This window comes from Drosophila novamexicana, unplaced genomic scaffold (genome assembly GCF_003285875.2).
Source record: "Drosophila novamexicana strain 15010-1031.04,08,12 unplaced genomic scaffold, DnovRS2.1 tig00000974-arrow-arrow-pilon, whole genome shotgun sequence".
NCBI classification, from domain to species: Eukaryota; Metazoa; Arthropoda; class Insecta; order Diptera; family Drosophilidae; genus Drosophila; species Drosophila novamexicana.
Genome location: NW_020824834.1, coordinates 1,632,460 through 1,649,083, shown reverse-complemented (window position 1 = coordinate 1,649,083; position 16,624 = coordinate 1,632,460). Strand labels below are relative to the sequence as shown.

The window sequence follows — 16,624 nt, the reverse complement described above, 5'->3', positions numbered from 1 at the left end:
GGATTTGCCTGACATTGACTCGACAAGTCTTTCTCTTTTGTCTTTAGCTTACATTTTCTCTAGCTTTTAGGCGATATGCTGAGATGATAACTAATTGACCATTCCATCTACTTTATGGAGTAAAACGACAAAATTGGAGCTCAGATTCGAATCAGATCTTCAAGAATACGTGGAAAATTGAATACTTCCATTTAAAAGTATTTCCCTTAATTTCTAGCCTTGGGATTTTCTTACGTTTTGTTTAATTTCTTAAATATTAAATTTTGATTATCATCATTTATTATTATTATAATCAACTTGAGTTCTTGACGGTTGAAAGCCTTCGCGTTTTCACCTTCATGGGTGGATTTTACAAAAAGTGTGAAACAGGACTCTCATAAATTTCCGCGTGGACCTCAAGATAATCAAAACAAATTTCACATATAATAAAATCAATCGAAACATATTAAACAAGTGAGACGTTCTAGTTGATAGTTCCCGATTAGGGGATACCCTGGATACCTCCACTATCAACATCAAATGCAGCTCGAGCTTTGGCATCAGAGATTTCATGCTGATCAAGAATATATATATATACTTTATGGAGTCGGACATGCTCTCTTCTCTCTGTTACATACATTTGCACAAATATATTATACCCTTTTAACCAATTTTCCGTGTAGGAAGTTGAATGCTTCTTCGGATTTTAGTTGTGAAATCTCAAGTAGAACTGTTCCCTTCTGGAATTAAGTAAAACCCATTTAATTTAAGCACACTTAATGGCACTTACAACTAGTCTTCAGGCTTATCACAATGAGTTCTTATCAGACGAGTAAATCCAGATTGGAAATAAGTGAAATTCTTGAACTTTTCATTTGCCATACGAGCGAATTCTGAGTATAATCGGATAATGCAGAGATAATTCAGATAATAATAATTGATTGTTTACTTGGAAACACGGACATGACAATGATTTTGTTCTTGACGGTTTTTCCACTTAAGTTTTTTGGGCCAGGTTAACATTGTCAACGAGTTTTGTGCGTCACTGCGCACGGCATGAGGCAGGGGGGAGGGAGGGGGTGGGAGACACATACTCATCCTCGTATGGGTTATCCTCGGAGCGATTGTTGTAATTGTAGGACATCCTTAAGACGGGGCTGGCGGCAGCCGCGTAAGTCGCTGTATGACACGCACTAGGGGTACTCAAGTTATGCGAGTTTAAAAAAATCAACTTGTGCAATAAATACTTATAAATAAATACAATATTACGTAAAGTGTAATGTTGTTGTTTTTGTGTGTAATTAATTTTTGTACTATGTTTATTTATTTTTGCGGACTATTTGTATTTTTTTTTTTTTTTGATTGCGTGCCCCTCTTTATCGTTTTCGGGTATTAATTACAGTTTTCTGCTCGCGCTTTACAGTTCACTTTGAGTTGAGCCCCACTGCATAGTTGGGTTGCCCTCGCGTTACTAACTAGCATGCACAATTTTTTACCCTATTTTGTAGGTTTTTAAGTCGCGTCGCAGTCGGCGGGCCAGCGTGAAAAGCATATACAAATATAAAATGAAAGAAACAACAAAAAAAAAAAAAGAACTTTCCTGATGTTCATATAAATTTTGTGCCATCTGCGCTTTGCTCATTATTCGCATTTATGCGTTCTCATACCCCCCCCGCTGCCGCCACCCTCTCACCCGCCCTCTTACCCGCCGCTGCAAATGCAACCGCGAGCTGAGCTTAACAGTTCAGAGATCCGATCCGAGCATATCTGTCACTCAAAACCGTTGTTGCGCGCTCTCGCTCTTGCCCTCTCGCTCTCTCTCGCTCTCGCACTCTCTCTGTCTTTCACTGTGGCTTTGACTTAGCCCAGGCCAAAAAAAAAAAAAATAAAACTCAACTGTTTTATTTGTTCTTTTAATTTTGCCTTTGCGTGTTTACTTTTCGGTTTCTTTTCTTTCGGCTTCTTCCCGTTTCTGTCATGTGCCTCGGTTTTCATAGCTGGCGTTGGCTTATTCGCACTTCTTTCAATTACACTTGATTTATCATATTTGACAGTTACTCAGCGATGCCTTTGATAACGCATGCGATCTACCCTGCATACCCTACCATCGAAATTAACGGTCATATTGATGGGCATATTAATAGTTCATGCATCTACTTATATTGTGTGATAATTTTTTGATTTCATTTTTGTTTTTTTTGTATTATTAAGGGTAAAAAAAAAGTGTTCGAAATCCCGAGAAGATGGAAACAGAATATTAATTAAATTTAAATTTACTAATAAACATATTTTAACAAACAAATCAGTTTTGAATAGCACGGGCTACTTTAGGCTTGTGCTTACGGTATTAAACCATAAACTAGTCTCGGCTTCGAACCCGGATATTCATTGTTCAATTGTCTGTTTTATTAGGCTACCTTTGAAACCAATCTAATGTAGACTGCACTTTGTATTTTAATTGACTTTAATTATATATGCTTACAATATTTTCTCTCACATTGTTTAAGATTGAATATTCACAATTTTTGAAATTTTATTTAAAAAACCTATTAAAAATAAGCAGTATAGAGGAAAATACTTAAAAAATACTGAAAAAGCGTTTATATACCAGAAAGTATTTTAGATGAAAAAATTCGGTATATTCTCTTAAATTAAAAAAAAAAAAAGCTGAACTCTGGTTATGACAGCAGCGTTTGATGGGTTTGTGGAAGGGGTGAGGTGTTTTTTTCTACGCTTGTCAAAAAAGTTATTTTCAACACTTTTCGCAAATCAGCTTAATTTGAGCCAGCTGAGAGCTACGTGACGTGAGGCTGACGCTGACGTCACAAATTGTAATTGAAAACCTTTTGTAGAATCGTGCCGAACAATAAAGAAGTTCCAGGTGAAAACTGACACCTGCTATTCTGATTGGCCCGCGCATTATGGAAAAGCATTCAACACATTACAGCCCTTGCGATTGCGACCATGGCTCTATTAGTTGTTATTATACTGCGCACCCAAGAGCTATATACTTATAGTAAAATACAATGCAATTTAATTAAAATAAAATGCAAGAGTATCTCATATTACAAATGCCCCTCGGCCACGCTCTATGGCAAGTGCACATGGAGCTTGCAAATGGAAAAGTTTTTGTACAGCAACTGAATTGGTTTCGCACGCTTCACTAAGCGCACAGATGCACAGAAAGCGCGTAGGAGAGCGAAAGAGAGTGAGAGTGAGTGAGAGAGTGAGAGTGAGTGGGAGAGTGAGAGTGATGTTGAGAGCGCACTAAGAAGCGGCAAAGAGAGGCTGCATTGAAATAAATATACTCAATTATGAGCTAATGTTCATTCATTTTAATTGCCAGTCCATCTCAGTTACAATAGATATGGGTCATATTAGTGGTATGTTTGGGCTATAAATAGTATGCTAATCATTATAAACTGAAGCTTAATCGCAAGCGAGAAAGTAAACAAAGCAATAACAAAGTACACACACAAAATATTTGCTCAACATTTGCATCTGCTTAAAAGTGACCTCACTTTGGTAACTCTAGAGTTGCCAGCTAACTAAAAATTTGGTTCTTTTGCCCTAAAAGAAATGCGGTCACACTTAGACTGTCTCATATTAACTGCCACGCAAAAGTCAACGACAGCTTCTTCATATATTCAACTAAAATGTTGCTAAAAAGTTACTTAAGTTACAATAATTCAGCTTATTATCAACATCTATTTTTATACCCTAAACCCATTCAAAATGGTTATAAGGGTATATTGTGTTTGTGCGAAAGCCAAATGTATGTAACAGGCAGAAGGAAGCATCTCCGACCCCATAAAGTATATATATTCTTGATCAGCATCAACAGCCGTGTCGATCTAGCCATGTTCGTCTGTCTGTCTGTCTCAGAACCTATAAGAGCTAGAGAAATTTTAGATGTAGATGCTCCTAAAGCCTGCGCAGATCGAGTTTGTTTCCGATAATCGATAACTTACTCAGTTTTCAAGCAATCGATAAAAATCGATATCGATATCCTGTTTTTTGGGCAATTTTGGTAAATAATAAGAGCTAGATTCACCAAACTTGACATATAGCTTCTAAAGTAGAATATATATATGCATTTGATGTTGGACGAAGAGGGTTCAGGGTTTCCCCTAGTCGGGAGCTGCCAACTAGAACCTCTTACTTCTCTCCTTAAATTTTATGTATAAATTGTTAGATATCCACGTTCTATGAATTAAAGAATATGGATCTGTTGATAAATTAGTAAAGTTCTAAGAGATTCTTAGAGATTTCTTTACTTCTTTCTTAAAGTCTTTACTTTTTACTTCCCAGAATTCCCCGAATTTCTCGTATAGCCCAAATTGAATAAACACGCCCACACTCAACTTATCAACTTTCGTTTCGTATAACTAAGCTAAATTGTATATTAAATTAGATAGTCTAATTTTAGTCAGTTAGCTTTATCGCGCTCTCAAACAGGGTCGAAATTTGGCAAAAAAAAGAAGCTTCTAGGGGAACGTGGAGAGTTGTGGGGGATGGGGGGAGGGAGGGTCTCCTCAAAACACGTTTCATTCATTTTTCAACAGAATATTGAAAGGTAGCCAATTTTTTCTTACAGTGTATTTTGCGAGTACTCGGAACTGGACATGAGTGCGTACATTCAATAAGCTAGCGACTCTCTGGTGGGTGGAGTGGAAGGGGGGAGGGGGGGTGGGGGGTAGGGGGAGAGAAAAGTTATTTTTATAACAGCGGCGGCAGCCTTGATAAGCATGTTAAATCTCTTGACAGCTGTAAATTTCCATTGCTTAAAAGAAGAAAGAGAAGAAAAAAGAAACACACACACACACACACACAGAGTTAATTAATTGAAATTCACGCACGCTCCACACACAATTCAATGGGAAGCAGCCCCCTGCACCGCCCTCCAACACCCTTCCTTAACAGCATATACTCCCACGCAATTTGCACGTGTTTTCAATGATTTTATAGACGTTAACTACGAGTTTTCACTGTAGCAGGAATTGTATGCAAATGTATTATTATAGAGCTCTGCATATGCAAAATAGTAGCTCGAGAATAACAGATACGCGCCATAATTCAAAATGTTTACGCGTCTGTTCTGGAATTTCTTACAGTATACTATAATATATACCATAATATATACTGCAATGTATACCATAATATAAATTATAGATGTAGTATATACCATAATATATACTATAATATATACCATAATATATACTATAATTTATACTATAATATGTACTATAATTTATGCTATAATATGTACTATAATATATACCATAATATATATTCTATAATTTATACTATAATATTTACTATAATATAAATTATAGTATATGTTGTAGTACTATAATATTTACTATAATTTATACTATAATATGTACTATAATATAAATTATAGTATATGTTGTAGTATATACTATAATATTTGCTATAATTTACACTAACTATAATTTATACTATAATATGTACTATAATTTATGCTATAATATGTACTATAATATATACCATAATATATATTCTATAATTTATACTATAATATTTACTATAATATAAATTAGAGTATATGTTGTAGTATATACTATAATATATACTATAACTTATACTATAATATTTACTATAAAATAAACTATAATATATACCATAATATATACTATAATATATGCCATAATATATACCATAATATATACCACATGTATGTATATTTACTACTCTATAAACAAGTGAAAAGTTGCTGCAATAGAATTAATGAGAGCTCTCGTTGGCTGCATTCGATTAAATATCAATTAACATAATTCTACTCTTTGTGCTGGGAAATAATTGTATTGATATATGTTCTTTATAATATATGTTTCTTATATAATGCATATGCATTTAATCAGTTACAAAGGTCGACTTATATGTTGTTGGATTTTTAATTTATTGCCGCCGGCTTGGCAGCTTTTTTTTTTTCTTTTTTATAAATAATATATTCAAGCACATGTCACGATTTTGAGGTAGGGCAGTTAGAGAATTGTAAAAAAGCAAAATGAGTAGCAAAAATATTGTGCAAATGAACCAAAATGAGTAGCAAAATGAGCAACAGTTTTATTGGTTCGGTTCATGGATTGAATCAGTGTTTAAATGAACCAATGTGAATGGTAAAATGGGTAACAACTTCAATGGTTCGGTTCACGATTTGAACAAATGTTCAAATGAACCAATTGAAAAAGCAATTTCAATGGTTCGGTGAGCGGAACGGTTCGTGAGTTTGGCTTTTGGCCTGGGCTCAATCTTCTTCTTATCTTTAACAATTTTTACTTAAGCAATTCAGCTTATTATGAAGCTTTGATTTAGATCTCAAAAACTTGAATCACATAAAATTAGAAGTCACTTTAAATTATTTGTATTTATTTATTTTACTTATGAAAGCAATGTTAGTAAACTTTTGTGCCTGCCTTTTACGGAACATAATATTTCCCATTCTCCTGCCTAGCTGGAAAATATCCCTATGTTTAACAAAAACTTTCCGTGGCATACTTTTGGGGCTTCGAGCGCCACGAAAAATCAAATCCACAAGAACTTTTCAATCATGAAGCTGACTTAAAGTGTGTGTAGGCCCAAACTTCGGGTTCAAACATAGAGATGTCTATAGGCATTCAAATCTTCTTCTTGAATGCTGTCACCTGAATTTACCTTTTCTCGCACAGAGTCCTTTGCCCGCCTTTCGAATCTGTCTAATGTGTCAGGCGCAATTCTCTAATTCCCAATTTTGGCATCAAATGTTTTAATTATGCATAACGTTTATGACACTTGCCATTACGCACTTCACACGTAACGAACAAAGCGACGTTGTCAAGACACCACACACCACATCCACCCACACCACACACACACACACACACACACACACACATGTGCACATTCTGAACCTTTGGCACATTCATAATCGCATTTTTAATGTGCTCACAACAATCTGCCGGGCGACAATGTAAAAATGGCGCTGGAGCCTCACTTAACTATTGACCTTGCCGCCTCGACGAGGTCATCATCATCATTGTTATACCCTGTAGCCAGCAAATGGGTTAACATGGCATCACGAAGTTTAGACAAAGTGACAGGCTAAAGAAGCTAGCCGCTAACAGAAGTAACAGAAGCTATCGATTATATCGATAACCAGACGATATCAATACAAGTATCGATAGCATCACTTGAAGATGATTATTGTTAACATCGATACAAACGAGAATTTTTACTTTGAGGATTAACAATGCCATCGATTGCGCTATTGATTCGGGAGCAAGTAAAAGTCGATACAAATATCGATATAATAATTTGGCGATTATTATTGTTAGCATCGATACAAAAGGGCATTTTCCCCATAACGTATCGATTGTGTTATCGATATTCATCGAATTCGAGAGTAACGAAAAGTCGATAAAATATCGATAGCCTAGGCGATTATTTCGGCTAGAATAACTAATAAAAGTATCGATTGTGCTATCGATAGTCAATGGGTTTTCATAGAGTTATCGATAGGTATTGGAGTCGAGAGCAGGTTTTTATATTAAAGGGCTACACCAAGAGCTGATTTGAATAGTTTTGTGCATATATCGAATATCGGATATCGATTTATTCGAGTTATCGATACTGTTGTGTATTATGATATTTATTTAGCTTCATATATCTATATACTTTTGCAAATATTATACATTCAATTTTTCGTTTGTTAATCGTCAACACACTTTTGAACAGGGCATCTTTCAGTCGAGCATTCCCCATATCGTTTTTGCTGGCTGTGCACAAATGTTGTGCTGTCAGCTGTGGAACGTTTAGTTGATGTTGACCCACATTTTGGTTAGGCTGATGGCCGAAACGTTAATGGCTTATTTAAAATTAGATGGCAATTCGCCCAAGCTCAACGGGGCGTATGCGTGATATGTCCCGTCAGATATAACGCATACGCCGCGTGGCTGGCATATCCTGCGGCCCGGCATGCCACGGTTCGACGATTGTCTATTAATATTGCGCTTCTTAGGCACACAAAAAGTAAATTGAAAAATAATTGCTGGCTAACACGAGGCCGCAGGCGTGGGGCAAATTAATTAGTATTTGGCTTTAGTCATGTTCGGGGAAAAGTTGCCAGGACAACAACAGGACTGGAGACGGGAGTCTGGCCTCCCAGTTCCAGTCTGTAGCAGTCTTTGATTGATGAGCGCTCGGATTGATGGCACCTGGCTGGTTGCCCGGGCTGGCTTCGATGTTCTACTCGGCTTATTCAAATATATCAGGCGGACATTTGTCAGCCTCTTTGTCGGCAAACGGAAATTAAATGTATGACATTATATTCAGACCAGCCACGCCCCATTTGCGGTCTGTGTGCTGGCGACACATGTCGCTGCCATTTACTTGAGGTAAATTAGTTTGTGCCCAACAAAACTCCCGAATGTTTATGTTTTCTTTTTCGGCTTCTTTTGGGTCCCCCAGCATCGAATTGTTTGCCAGTTGGGTGAAAGGCACGTGCGTTCCGCCAGCTCTTCTCGCAGATGAACATGTTTGTATATACGCTTGTTTATGTGGGCGAACTTGTTGCTGGGAATAATAATAATTTAAAACAAGTGAGAGGGGCTAGAGTTTGGCTTGTTCGACCGGCAGATACCCTAACCTGAGCCGCAATACACAGTCGTACTTAATGCTCTATATAAGAATACCTAATACTTCATATTATTATAAAACTTTCAGGAGTGAAATATAGTCCACGACTAGCACGACTAGTTCGATTTATATTCAAGCCGTGCTTTAAAAATCAGGGCTGTCTAACGATTACAATCGATATGCGTGGAACTATCGATAACAAGAAAAGAACAAGACAATATTTGCTTCAACTTCTGCCCTTCGCATACATTTTTACAAATTAAATCTACCCTTTCCTAAATGGACTTAAGGTATCACAAGCAGGTATAACAAGAAGGAAGAACATAAAGGTATAACAAGAAGGTATAACAAGCAGGTGTATAACAAGTAGGTATAGCAAAAGGGTATAGATGTACATAGGCTGTCAGACATTGGATACTTTTGCAGTACATTCATTAGGCGCAGCTGTCCGAAATATTATTCATTTCCATTCATAATTTAACTGGATTCGTCTTGTAATTCGAAACGTTTGCAGTCCACTGCATATCCTTATAAATGTTAAAAAAGAACAGCAAAATTAATTGTGTATTAAGCTGAATGTGATTTTATTCTACTAAGTAGATTGTGCTTAACAATTGGTTCTTTTCTTTTTTCTTAGCATACATCGATAAATAAGCTCTCGTATTGTTACAACGATTGTGCAAATATCGATACAAATAAAGAATTTAAAAGCTATCGATTAACACTTGGCAAAAACGCAGCTATCGATAACAATAGCTTTAATAGGGGCTCATTATTTATTAAATTGCAGTTATTGACAATGACAATCGTTATATAAATACATTTCATATAAATTTGGACTATCGATAAATAACCATGAGTCCGCATTCATATCGAATCAATCGATATTGCTTTTCGTTTTTCACTTACTGATGACACAAATTTCAAACATTTATCGATAAGAAATCATAACGATATACACATTTGCATTCATATGGTAGCTGCAACTATCGATAACATTTAATTATTTGGTCTAGTACAGTTATCGATAACGACAGTATCGTAAATTTTCGATAAGTAGTCAAAGCGATGCAACCAGAACTATCGATAACAAATAATTATTGAGCGTCCCGCAGTTATCGACAAAGTCGATAAAAAATTTGATTGATTGAATGTGCACTTGCAATCGTATCGATAACAATTTATTAGTTAGCATATCGACATTGTTAGCTTATTATAAGGGTTATTCGCAAACTTTTTTATTAACTTTTATTAACGGAAATAAGTTTGAGTTCGTTGCGGCGTAAACTCACCTGGGCTGTGGAAACTTTTCGCTCTGGCCCGACGCCTGGCGCTGCAGACAGAATTTGCCGACCTTCATTCGCATCCTGAAGGGCCAAACGTAGCTGCGTCTTTTGTGGCCAGAGGCGCCGCTGCTCCGCCTCGAGTTGGCTTCAATCGATCTCTGGCTGTGACCCACGCTGACGCCGTTGCTCAGACGCTTGGACCAAGCTAATGTTGATTTTCTATTTATTGAATTAGCTGTGCGTCTGCCGAATTGGATTCAATTTGCGCCTGTGCTTTAATTAACTAAAATCACAAATATTGTTTGCATTTATTGTTGCTATTATTAATTAATTATTATCGCAAATCACATTTATTTATAGCGCACAGTTTCTATTTTTGTTTCTGTTACTTTGGTTTTGAAATATTTCTGCAAATCGAATTGCCGCCTGGTGCTAGGCCTTTCTCTTGTACATCTTGCTTGAAGTTGGCCTTTTTTTTTATTGTTTTATATCACTTTTCGTTTATTTTTGTATATTTCACAAGAAATGTTGTGCACGTTCCTTGGCCGCCTTGTGCGTCACTTCAAATGTCACTCGCATTACGCATACGTCACGTTGCCTGCACTGGCGTCCACTTTGCGTCTGCTTTTGCCTGCTCAACTGAATGAAATGTTGCCCACTCAAATATTATTCTGTTGCCAGACACTTGAAGTTCATCATGTGGCACGCACAAAACCAGTTACACGAATCGACACCAAAACATGTTGGAGTGGGGTGTGCTCGACCCAGAGATACCCTGAACCAAGCGCCGAGCTTTGAACAAGTAAGAGGTTCTAGTCGGGAGCTCCCGAACCCTCTTCTTCCAACATCAAATGCATATATATATTCTATTTTAGAAGCTATATGTCAAGTTTGGTGACTCTAGCTCTTATTATTTACCAAAACTGCCCAAAAAAACAGGATATCGATATCGATTTTTATCGATTGCTTGGAAACGGAGTAAGTTATCGATTATCGGAAACAAACTCGATCTGCGCAGGCACTAGGAGCATCTACATTTATTCAATTTCAAGTCTCTAGCTCTTATCGGTTCTGAGATCCTTGCGTTCATACATACGGACGGACGGACGGACGGACGAAGCTTCTTCTTGTTCTAATGTTAGGATAAAAGGCGGGAGACATCCGCGCCTACTTTTTGAGTTATGCTTAAGGAGCCTTGTCCCAAAATCGATATTTATCGAACTCATAAAAATATGAAGAGATATCAAAATAAATGTAAAACCCTGCTTTGCGTACGATATAGAAGATAGATCGACTTAGTTAATCATCCAGAAGTTTTTTTCGTCCGTTTCTTACACAAACTTACCCAAAACCAATATACCCCTTTTAGCCAATGGTCTCAGGGTATGAATATAAGCTCTGGATTAATAGTTGGCTGCCAAATTAACAAAATAGTCAACAGCAATTAGAAGGGTTTCGGAGTTGGAGTCGAGCGGGTGTGTTCTCTTTGATGGAACCACCCGTGCTGCTGAATTGATTAGAAATCAATGAATCAATATTCATTTGCGCCCTGGTGCCTACTTTTGCTTCAATCTTCGAATCAGCGGGCACATCAGAGAGAGACACACACACACACACACACACACACAACATATTTGGAGGCTGCTTTCTTGCTGTCAGCACGTTTCGAAAAGTTTTTATTAAAGCAGCCACCCACTTGTGCTCTATTACACTAGACAACAAAATTGCGACAGGCAGTTAGATAGACAACTCGTCGTCTTGAAGGGTTGTGCTAGAAGGAAGCAATGCATAAATAAATATGTGCACAAATATCGAAAGTTTAAATTGAATTTCATTTATTTCGGTTAATTTTATAATATGATCAATTTCGCTTGAAAGGGTGGAATATGCGTGAAAATTTGTGTATTTATTCGAATTTTGTGCTTTTTATTTGATTTACTCTAAACATACAATTATCTCCTAGTCGGGAGCTCTTAACTTCTTATAGAATTTTGTTTTTAAATTTCCCTGGTGTCCGATTCGCGCGATTCGCAACGCTGTTGACTAGTGTTACGAGCGTGCGATATAAAATTGTATTATGTCCTGTATCGCATCACGTATCGCATCAGTTTGGCACTGTTTGGTACTCAATTTGTCTAATGCGCATTAATTTCCATTTGATTATGTTGTTTGCCAAACTACTCGCGATGCAATCGTGCAATCGCTGACTACTCGATTAATCGATAAGCCGAGTAATTACTCGACGAACTAATCGTACGCAATATACGTAATTAAAATTGTGTGTACTTTACACTTTTGAAAAAAGAACGAAAAGGGTATATTGATTTTGGGTGAATGTATGTAAGAATCGGAAGAGGGATTTTCTGAGCCCATAAAGTCCATCCATCTGCGTAAAGGCTTTGATCTCGAGAACTAAAAAGGATAGAGCCTTGCGCTTTGGGATGTGCAACCTTTTGTAGTTCATATTAAAGATCTCAAAATTTCATAAAGATCCGTCGATTAAAACCTGAGTTAGTCGGAAAAACATTGCTCATATTCAGTGGAACTTGCAAGCTTAAGCTTAGGTTTCTTAAGCTAGGATATCTTGCAGTGAGGAAATCCGTTCTATAGACCTTTAACCTATTTATTTTTCGTAATGTCCCGAGTGTTTGCTTTCCAATTATGCAAAATTACTGACCGCACACACACACACACATCCACTTACACCTGGGATTAGGGCACGCGCCTGGCCGGGCTCTGATAGCGACATTAAATAGGGTCCGGGATATCCGCGTGCCCGTGCCCGGCGCAGGCAAGCGTATGACCCAATGACCCAGCTACCCCGCATAAATATCTAAATATAAAACCAGCTCTCATGTGTGTGGGTGTGTGTGTGTGTGTGTGGGTGTGTGTGTGTGTGTGTGTGTGTGTGTGTGTGAATCCTATGCAAATTGACATTCCCTGAATTCCTTTCATTTTAATTATGTAACAACTTTAATGACTTTGCGATTTGCTACAACTTTTGACATTTACCCAACAAATTTGACAAAATGTAAACCACAAAAAAAAAAAACGAGAATGAAAGGCTATCTTCGGCACGCCGAAGATCTAATACCCTTGCAGACCCAACCTTTTCATAATGCTTATAGTGCTTTGCCCGTATCTAAGAAGCACAGGGTAAATAGTTAATGCCGAGTTTGTGCAAGATATCTTGAAAAACAACAAAGGTTCTTAATCAAAAACCTAGTTTTCGACCGATCGTTCCTATGGCAGCTATATGATATAGTAATCCGATCTTAATGGGATTTTGCATATATATGAGTGGTATAGTAAAACTAATAAATGCCGAGTTTCGTCAAGATATCTTGATAAACAAAATGTTTTTTCATACAACAACTTAATTTTCGACCGATCGTTCCTATGGCAGCTATATGATATAGTGGTTCGATCTTAATAGGAATTTGCATATATATGAGGAGCATAGCATAACTAATAAATGCCGAGTTTGGTCAAGATATCGTAAAAAACAAACAATTTTTCCACACAACAACTTAATTTTCGACCGATCGCTCCTATGGCAGCTATATGATATAGTGGTCCGATCCAGCTGGTTTTCACATATGTGCTGCGTGCAACAGAAAGAGGAACTTCTGCAAAGTTTCATTAAGATAGCCTTAAAACTGTGGGAATAGTTCGCATAGAAACAGACAGACGGACATGGCTAGATCGACTCGGCTGTTGATGCTGATCAAGAATATATATACTTTATGGGGTCGGAGATGTCTCCTTCTATGCGTTACACATTTCACGACAAAATTAAAATACCCTCTGCAAGGGTATAAAAAGAAAAGAAAAACGCAAAAAGTTTTCCATACAAGAATGTATTTCACGACCGATTCTAACAATCTGGAGGTCCGATGCCGACACGCCTTGTCATACTGATTGAGAATATATATATATTTTGAGGGTCTCGCAGATTCGTGTCCAAACGAAATGATCCTCCGTGAGGGTATCTAAAGGAAATAAAGTGAAACTCGTGGCCTGTTTGCGCCTTTGGCAATCAGTTAAAAATTTATAAAGTTCGAAATGTAAGCAAAAACGTGCTAAAATAAAAACAGCAGCGGGAAGGGCGAAAAGTTTTCTTTTTGGTGCAAAGTTAGAGACATGAAATGAAAACGAAATGAAAATGAAATGAAAGCGCGTGTTTTGTCAGCAAGTCCAATAAGAAACAATACACACGCACACACACACGAACACGTTTACAGACACATTAACAGCCACAACAAGTTGTTTTTGTATTAGTCAGTATTGCTGTCTAGAAGATACCCTAGATTTGGCATATTAAGTGGGAGAGAAGCTTTTAACAATATATCTTTATAAGTACATAAGACTGTTTGCTCAGACTAACTAACTTGAAGACAGATTGACTGACTGATTGACTGATTGGCTGGCTGATCGAATGATTGACTCACTGACTGACTTACTGAAGAACTGATTGACTCATTGATTGACTGACTGGCTGACTAACTGATTGGCTGGCTGATCGAATGATTGACTGACTGACTGACGGACCGAATGATTGACTGACTAACCGACTGACTGATTGATTGACTGATTGACTGACTGACCGATCGAATGACAGACTGATTGACTGATTCATTTCTCTTGGATAGAAACTGCGGTACAAAAATTTACTAAATGAAAGTTTATTTTTTCGGCTCCCTCGGGCAAGGCCGGGCAACACCCGCTCGTAGATTTATCTGTGCCTCATGTTGTCGATGCTGCAGCTAATCTAAGTTGGTTTTTTCCCCCATGAGTCTTAGATAGTTCGCGTCATGCTGTCGCGTTGCAGTATAATTTAGATTTCTGTGTGTGAGCTGCACTTTGTGCAGGTTGGTTACAACAAAATTGTTTTTCTTGACAAGTTGAGGTGTCGGTTCTTTTCCCATTGTCATGTCATTTACAAAATGCAATCATCTTTTTATACATAACAAACGTTTTATTGCCCCTGTCTGCGTGCGCAGTGATAAATATCGCTTGCCGAGCAGCTTTTAAATTAACAATTATAAAAATAAAAAAAAACTAGACAGCAAATGAACTAAGCCGCAATATAAGTAAATGTAGGAATTATGATGAAATCACCATAAAAGCTGCACACTCTGTTATCAAAGAAGAAATATTGACTGCCTGCTGAAGGCGCCTCGTGATGCGTTACTAATAAATGTTTTATTGCTTAAATGAGCAAAAAGAGCTTAAATAAGCCGCAAAAAGATACAAATATATTATGTATAAATAAATAAGCAGCTATTGAGCTAGTCGAGGCTCAACAAATTATTCTTTCTGCTATATTTTTGGGTCAAAAAAAAAAGAATTCTTAACAGAACTGTTATCTTTGCTTTGCTTTTATTGTAGGGCATATATACAGATATGCCTTCTAATGTTTATGCTACACTCAGAAAAAAAAGCTTAAGTTAATTTTCTATACGCTTCAAAGGCATATTATAATAGAAGAAGACATCTTTGACCTCATAAGCTATATATAGACTCTAGATCAGCATCAATAGTCGTTCTAACCATATCCCTGCTGTGTGTCCGTCCATTCTTATATATGAAATCAAGGATCTCAGAACCTATAAGAGCTAGACAAATGAAATTTGCAACGTAGTGCCCGCTCTGTGCGAGTACTTTTCCGTTTATCGATAACTTGCCGTTGATCGATAACTTATCGATAACTTATCGTTTTAAGAGCTAGAATCATCAAACTTGACATGTGGCTTCTGGAAAAGTATGCATATTATATAAGTAAGTAATATATAGATAGATATATATATATATATATATACAGATCATGTATCTTTCAAGACATTGCCCAAGTTTAGCCCACATCAAATATTTGTTTAGAATTTAAGCCTTATGTGTTTTAATACCCTAGCCCGAAAACTTGTAGACGTTTTACTGGCAAGTGTTTGTTATTGTATTAGTGTGCTTGTGTGTGTGTGTGTGTGTGTGTGTGTGTTTGTGTCTGCCTGTCAACATTTGTGTTGCCTACTTTCGAGCAAGTCATAAAAAATTGTCATTTTGATGTCTTCAGTTTTGCCTTGCCAGTTGTCATTTCTTAATGGAAATGCCTCTGCGTGTCGGCTTTCATATATATATTGTTTATTTGCGTGGTACGCATCAACTATTTACACACAGCTAATATTTCTTTTAATATATCAAAGGTGTGTTTTCTCAATCGAATACAGGCTTAATATATACGAGGGACGAGCGAGGGAAAAAAGCGCTGTCTACTAAATTGTTCGTGTTAAATTTATCGTCTTTAGTTTTTGTTATCTTCGAAGGTTGGCTTAAAAAAACGAACGCTGAAAATCGGGGCTTATCGGAGTTGAGTAATGTCCCAATAAATTTGGACCTACAAAAAAGTACCTTTCAAATTTGAAGTGAAATCTTTGAGTTAGACGCTTTTCGCCTATGTACAGACGGGGGCATACAGCTAGAACAACTCTTCTTTTCATGCTGATTGAGAAGATATAAGCTGACGCAGTTCAAAACCTTCGCCTGGAAGTATATAACCAGTTGAGAAGAGTATAGACAAGGTAATAAGAATCTTTGTAAGGGTAGAACAGGTTGAGAATAATAAAATCCTCTGCAGGGGTAAAACTAGTTGGGAATTTTAGGCTAAGAGCTCTAAGATACTTATAAAACCCTCGACAAATTGGTAATTCTTGGCTTTGGGTGTATAT

The 16,624-nt window shown here is 37.0% G+C and overlaps 1 protein-coding gene across 2 annotated transcripts in view; it reads right to left on the bottom strand.

Moving 5' to 3' along the window:
• The window catches only part of LOC115765477 (P protein), a 28,321-nt gene extending 18,083 nt beyond the window's left edge, over nt 1–10,238 (bottom strand). Inside the window, exon 1 of one of the 2 annotated variants that reach the window (XM_030709058.1) lies at nt 9,909–10,238. In XM_030709058.1, the coding sequence (XP_030564918.1) occupies nt 9,909–9,982 (74 nt within the window). In that variant the 5' untranslated portion in view covers nt 9,983–10,238. Of the gene's footprint in view, nt 1–1,073; nt 1,202–9,908 lie in introns of those variants that run through there. The other variant, XM_030709059.1, reaches the window with a different exon arrangement.
• Between the last annotated feature and the right edge of the window lie 6,386 nt (nt 10,239–16,624).